At 42.3% G+C, this 7,514-nt stretch overlaps 1 protein-coding gene across 1 annotated transcript in view; it reads left to right on the top strand.

Annotated features, from left to right (window-relative positions):
* Positions 1 to 1,903: 1,903 nt before the first annotated feature.
* The window catches only part of cd2ap (CD2-associated protein), a 57,285-nt gene continuing 51,674 nt past the window's right edge, over positions 1,904 to 7,514 (top strand). The window contains 1 exon segment of the mRNA XM_051408465.1: positions 1,904 to 2,311. Within this exon segment, the coding sequence (XP_051264425.1) occupies positions 2,308 to 2,311 (4 nt within the window). The 5' untranslated portion in view covers positions 1,904 to 2,307.

The raw sequence follows: 7,514 nt of genomic DNA, 5'->3' as shown, positions 1-7,514 counted from the left end.
TTCCACTGCATGTCATTCAAACTGGCAAACAATGAACCATGCTCTGTGTGTGTGTGTGTGTGTGTGTGTGTGTGTGTGTGTGTTTGTGGTACTTGTGCGGTCGAACTGATTTGCATAGAATTTATGTTTTTGAAAGATTGTTGACATTCAGCATAAATGGGTCCCACCAGGGTGAGTTTGCCCTCAACTACTTCCTTTTTTAACACTTCATTCTGTGGCGTTGGAGAGATAAGCTGAGTAATTGACAGCGGGCAGCGTGCCTACTGCTCAGCGCTGACTCGCTTTTTATGTAACGCCACAGCAGGAAGGTCCTCGTCACAGTGCCAACCCAAGCTATTTCTGTCTGTGTGGTTTACAAATATCATATGTACGTCAAAATCTGAAATCCTAATAAGGAGAAATTGAATTTTCTTGGATAAACCTGTTGGGAAGCAAAGACTAAGAAGGTTTAACACAAAAAAAGCATTTAAGGGCATTGAAAACCCCTTCATCACAGTCCAAAATGTTGTATATTCGTGCACAGGATTTGAAGATAAAACACATTTTCACACAGGCTTATCTTGTTTTATGCAAAAGCCTTTTTTTCCCACTTCAATAGCTCTGTTTGGGGTGTGGTGTGTATTTTCCAAATAGCATGTTGTCATTCAGCAGACGGGGAAAGAGCCTATTGTGCCCTTTGATGCTAAACTATTAATATGACACTGCCAAAAGTCATTCTATCAGAATGGATTTAAATCACAAACACAGTGTGAGAGAGAGAAAAAGAAAACAAAGAGGAGGGAAATTAGAAGGGCGGGGGAGCAGCACCTCCCAGCACTGTGACGGAGCCAGAATTTTGAATGAAATAAATGCATGTGACAGCTTCCCAGCCTTTCAGCACGTGAGAACAGATAACATGCTTTGTGTTGGTGGCAGGTGTGACAGCGCTGATTCTCACCCTGACCAACAAACCACGACAGACACTCACCAACGTACCACTCAGTTCACTATAAACCTGCACTCTACTTCCTTCTGATTTTTACACCAGTGTACTACTATATCATATTATTCTATTCCACTATTATACATGCTTCACAGTAGGATTCTTGCAAATGCCATTAGGAAAGCCAGGAGGAGTCAGAGGAACCTGATTGTTTCACAGGTGATCTGTCTCATGTGCTACTGTTAGGATATAGTGAGAGTTTCAGTGAATATGATAAACCTACTGCAGCTTTAAAACACACATATTGTCATTGTCCTACAAGGTATAACACACAATCACCCTGGTTGACTTTGGGTCTGTAGTAACATACAATCTTATCTTGTCTTATTTCCTCCTATCTATATTGTTTTATTGATGGGTGTGTTAAGACACTTTGCTTTGGAGCAGATTAAATGCAGTTTTTATTTTACTTGAAGTTTTAATTGTGTGTGTGTGTGTGTGTGTGGGGGGGGTGTCCGGTAAACTTTTAATGTTTGCATGTTAATGGGCAATAATGCATTCAAGAGCTCCAATAAAGTTCTTCCTTTTTTTTTTTTTTAAATCAACTGACTTGAATCGAGTTTGAAATTCTCCTCAAACAACACAAGGTGCAGCACACAGAAGCAGTCTGAACCCAACACTTATCTTATCAGCTCACATGAGCGCGCACTGTATCACTGTCGGTCTGCTGTGTTCTTCCACTGAGGCTGCAGCTGTTTCCCAGAGAATTCCTGGAGCCTTACAAACCCCGACCGCGGATGTCACAATAACTGGGAGGAGCTGGAGCGCGTGAATTCAATTAAAGTCTCCCTCGCGCAGACACGCACACGCACGTGCACACAGCACTTACTGTACCGGTAACACGACGAGGGGGGGCACATTCCATTAAACATTCCTCTCGCGGGACTGTCCGGCCTCAAACATCGCGAAGTTTCCTGCTATTTTGTATTTTGGTGGCAGCAGCAGGCAGCAGGCGGCCAGCAGGCAGCAGGCAGCAGGCAGCAGGCAGCAGCAACCCGTGGAGGCAAGTCCAAGAAAGGTGGAGACTCCTGGTTAACTTCCTGCACAATAATCTTGAAGCACCACCAAGAGAGAACTCGGGAGGCTGCTGCTGCTGCTGCCGCTGCTGGGGCAAGGGCGAATGGATATACGGCCCACTTCACTTCTTTTTCGGCGGTGAATCGACAAAAACAACCCGAAAAAAAAGGAAGGAAAAAAAACAACAACAACACAACAACAGTTTGCGGTTGATTATACGCGTCTACCTGGCTAGCAGCTAGCTAACGGTGAAGCTGCTGGATAAGAGATTCCCAGCGTTTGATAGCGAGGCGGTGCGAAGGACGGGAATGGGTGAGTTTCCATGATGTGGCGCTTGTGTTCGCACGTTAACTGCTCCTTCTTTTCGACCCAACGCTCAAAGCGAGTCGGAACACACGTACGGCTTTAAGCCGAGTGACATTATCCATGCTGGGAGCCTTTTTTGCCAGCGGGGAGTTAAAGTTAGCGAGCCAGTGAGCTAGCTGGTTAGCCTAGCCCGCTAGCTGTCTGGTTGACTGGATAACGCCACCTCCATCCCTGGATTTGGCTTCTTTTCTAGCTAATGTTAACACGAGCTACCTCAAGGCTGATGTCAACATGGCCTCTGCAGAAACACTTAGCGTCCTGAAACTAATTTAGTCGCTTGAAATCCCCCCGTTTATTCTAGTCTATGATCAAAAGTTAGGATTCTTTACAGGTTTTTTTTTTATATGTGTCGAAATAACTCCACAGACAGGAAACTCCAGACATGAAGTTAGCTTCTTCTGATAGCACAGCTGAACTTCCCTTTTTTTTTTTTTTTTACAAAGACATTTTGTTTTATCATGCACACTTTGTGTCGTGACATACATTCCTTCCATGACAGGTTCCCACACCCTAATGTAAATAATGCTCTGTTTGTCTCCACTTCACACTGGACCAAAACTGAGCACGGCTCTGTTTTCCTGTGCACCCAGGGACCCCATCCTGTATCCTCACAACAGGGCATCTCAAGGGGGTCCAGTTCTCTTCAGGCTGACAGCATCATACATGCTGTGGCATTTCTCTGCCAAAGTTGAAAGTTACTATGTTTGATGCTGTTTGCACGAGTTAAAAGACAACCCCACCTGGAGTGGGTGATGCTGACTGTTCTGATGGTCATGCTGACTGACTGTAGAGGAAATGCTCTGATCTTTGTGTTTATATTTGCAAGCCTTCTGTACCATGAGTAAGCCACCTCACCTCGCTGTGTGTGCAGTCTGTGGTTTGTGCGCAGTAGTACTCGTTCTAGAACAGTGCTATGTTGTAAAACAGGTTTTAAGCTCGCCCTCGCTGTCGTCTTCAGATGTGTATGGTTGCAGCCTGTGGTTTTTGTCATTCAAAGTAAGGAGAACTGCTTAGCACTAAACTGCTTTGCATGCACGCTTAGTATTGAACACTGCAGTGATGCAGCGCAGAAAGGGTGTAGGAGAGATGTGAAACTGACACTATACTTAAACCTCTAAGACAATATTAAAAACAACCCAAGATAATCGGACGTCAAGCCGGAGAGTTCTTACAAATGTGGACCCCGGAGAAAAATGGTCTCAATCTCGGACGTTAAAGTATCCGACAGTCAGTCCATACGACAACCCAAACACCAAAACAGGCTTCTGGGCTAGTGTCATTTTCTAGGTTCCAGTTTGTAACGTATTGTACTATTCTTTGGTATGCCTTTCCTCAGGTGGCTCGCGGCGGAGGATATCTCAGCGGTGTTTGAACATGTCTGAGCCCCTCACCTTTTGTGTTTGCTTTCTCTGAACGTAGCTGAGGCTACATGCAGCCCGCTACCGGTTGATCGACTACAATCCACTAACTGGGTTCTTATTTATATATCTTTGTAGTTCAAAGTGGTTGGAAATGCCAGCGCTTCGTCTGCCTCTGTGTCTTCAAGCTTGTTGTTTTTTGGGTGATGTTTTAAAATGTATTTTGATATCAGATAGTACAGAGGAGGAAGAACATTTAGGGAAAGGGAGAGCAGGGGTGACGTGCAACAAACTAGACGTGGACTGGGGACATTGTGACTACACAGACGACTTCTTAAACCCCCTAGGCCACCAGGAAGTCCCACTTACTACTCTGTTTTATTAGCCGGCGACACTGCAGTACTCTATTGAACCACCTTAACAAAGACTGGACATGTGCCAGAATGTCTGATTGAATATTAACCTCACTGGCCTCAACCAATATTTGTGTGTGTGTGTGTGTGTGTGTGTGTGTGTGTGTGTGTTTCCCACCCTAGTTTTAACTTAACTGATGAAGGTCAGTTTACCTAGGAAGGTTAATCTGGTGCTTAAAATTGAATTCATTTGTAACAGTAACCTAGTTTGGTCCTATAAAGTGGTATTTATCCTTGTACTTGATGTCATTTTGGATAAGATAATATTATCACAGGTATGACAACTGTCTGAAACTGAGCACTGAGGCATAATCATTCTATATCACTACAGTTATACCTTTTATTTGTTTCTTTATTTTATTACTTAAATTACTTTTAAACAATTAACAGTAATTGTGCCAGTGTTAGCCAACAGCTAATTTGCTTCTGTTGTCCCTAGGCAGGTAAACAAAAACAATGACAGAACAGTAAATATACTCCATAAAACAGGACAATACAATCAGTTCCATAATAAATAGCTGTCTCGTGTTTTCCAATTTCCAAAAATGTTGGAGTAATAATAATAATTATAATTACATTATAATTATATTACAGTAATTGTTCAGTATTATGCATTTGTCACATCTCATCTGAACCAAGACCTGCACAGACAGAAATGGCAAACACCAGAATGAGAGATATGTTCTGTTTGCATTGTGAAGCTGATTTAATGTGGAAGTCCCCCACACTCCCCCCGGGCTGCAACTAACAATTGTGTTCATTTTCGATTCATCTGTAGATGATGTTCTTGAAGAATCATTTGGTCTATAAAACATGAAAAAAACTGAGAAAACCAGCCAGTCACAATTTCCTAGAGCCCAAGGTGATGTAGTCAATGTCTGGTTTTGTCCAACTGACAGTCCAGAACTCAAAGGTATTCAGTTTAATGCTAGACAAGATCAAGCAGCATATCAGGCAGTTCTGCTTGAAAAGTTATCAAAATAGTTGCTGATTAGTTTTCAGACAGTTGACTGATCCATTAATGGACTTGTCACTGCAGCTCTGTTATTTATTATTTCACTAACATTAATCTGCCAGTCTTCTTCTTGATTAATAGTTTGGTCTATAACAGGGTGAAACACATCTGTTACAGTTTCCCACAGCCTGTGAGGTCTGAGATCTTTTCACGTCTCATCAATTTACTCTGATATCCGATAAAGAAAAGCAAATTGTCGAATTGATTTGTTTACATAGCCCATGTAGCAAAAGCAGCACACTAGCCGAGTGTCTGAGTCTACACAGGATGTGTTCAGGTGCAGTATTGAGAGTAGGTGTTTTGGCAGAGACTATAGTCACATGCATAAATCAGAAGAAAATAGACATGAAGTGTAAAAATATGTCTGAGTTGCAGTTATGCGTGTATAGTGCGAGCTGTTCCGCTCACATGGAGAAAATAATATGGAAAAGCTGTTGTTTTTCCACTCTGTGATGGTGAAGGAAGGTGGTATTGTGTAAAAAAGAGAGACGTCCGTGTGTACTCTCTGTATATTTCCACCCTTATGATCTGGGGTGAACTGTGTGCTCCATCCACAGGGCACTGGTTGTGGTCCCAAGACCCAAGACTTTGGACACCCTAATTGTGCAAAGGCTCTTCTCAAGACCAGAGCTGTTACAGTTTTGTGTTTTCATTTGTTTTTGTTTTCATCTTTTAATTGTTTACAGAGTGGGGTTGCTTGTTTTGGTTCAAGTTTATTGTTTAAAAATGTTTTAAGAATGGGTATTTGTCATGGGCCAGATTGAAGCAGTTCAGGATGGGTATTACAGTACAAACACACCGACTCACAGCCATGTAGACACCCCAGTCTCAATAAATATCTGCATTAATACCTCCTTGTACTTGTTAACAGATTTCATTCATTTAAGTGCACAATATTGTTTTCTAGTTTGTATGTGTTTTATCACCTATTTTTATTTAGTGAACTATAATTACCTTGCTCAAGACACACTTCTACACTTAACAGTTTGTCTATTCATAGACTTTTATATCTGCTTCCAATTAAACTTGTATTTTGAATTTTGGTGGAGCTATCCTTTCATGTACATTTGGATCTCAGATTGTACCGTAAAACAAGCTATAGATTATGATATTACACTTTTCCCAGTGGAACTGTCTAGCCTAGTCATAATAGTAATTGCGTCTGCAATACGCAGCAGTTCTGATGCTTCCTCTCAGACTTCCCTGACATGTTCGGTCTTTGACATTTGACAGGCACAGCCAATGTTTGCACATGGCTGTAGGCCTCTTGTTTGCTCTTACAACTATTGCTTATGCAATATGTGAAGCAGGACATGTTTTAATAACTTGCACAGTAGTGATAGACACTGTTTAAAGCCTGTTTGATTGTGTGCCTGCCCAAATTCAGCTTCCAGGTGTGTGTGTAATGTGTGGCAGGGCGTTGGTATAAAGTACACATGGTGAGCTATTATCCTGTGGGGAAATGAAGGTGAATGGGACAATTCATTTAGAACAACAGCAGCTCTCACTTAATTTCTCTCGGTAGCACTTTGCCCTTCGTATCAGCCACCTCTCAGATCAGTGGGAAGGAATGCAGTTATGAGTTTCCTCTTTACTGATTGTGAGTGTGTGAAAGGCACAGAGAGCACACTGATTTAGACAGTCTGCCTGGCAGTCAGCTCGCCTGCGTGGCCTTGAGTACCCCCCCCCTTTCTCTTCCTTCCTTCCTCTCTCCCCCTCCTCTGTAACATCCTCCTGTCTGTCACTGGCTTATATAAGACCCATATTGTACTCACTCTTTACCTGGAAGCTTTGTGCGAGGAGAGGAAAACAATAACCTGGAAAAAATTCCTTCCCTTCTGCTGAACCTCGACCCGGCGCACAGACGGGAAGTGAGGTCAAAATTTGCCGTGCACTCTCAGGACACCTAAAGGCAACGCTAGCACATGAATACAATTGATTAGAAAGCAAATATGTGTAGTGAGACTGACATTCTCAGCTTGAATAGTGATCAGAACAGTGAGCAGTGTTTGAGTCACTCTCTTGGTTTAACTCTTGCTCTGCTGTATGAGTTTACAAAATTGAGCCTGAGGGGATGTGTAAGAGAGAGGGGGAGAGAGAGAGAGAGTGAGTAAGATAAATTGTATCTGATAAGAGGGACACAATACAAAAGCAAGACTGAGCATGGTTGAAGTATGCTACAGACAGACAGACAGACTCTTAACAATAATAAGATAAGTTCTGAGGCCCTTTGACATCTAAAATAACAAAAATACATTGTTTTCACTCTTTCTCTCACACTTACCCGTAGAGCTGGGTATGCTCACAGTAGCTTGATTACAGTATAAATTTCCACTTAATAATGTCAACATTAACTATGTCCC

The sequence above is a fragment of the Dicentrarchus labrax genome, unplaced genomic scaffold (assembly GCF_905237075.1).
Source record: "Dicentrarchus labrax unplaced genomic scaffold, dlabrax2021, whole genome shotgun sequence".
In the NCBI taxonomy this organism is placed as follows: Eukaryota; Metazoa; Chordata; class Actinopteri; family Moronidae; genus Dicentrarchus; species Dicentrarchus labrax.
Note: the sequence above shows the minus strand (reverse complement) of the source record. Positions and strands in the feature narration are given on the sequence as shown.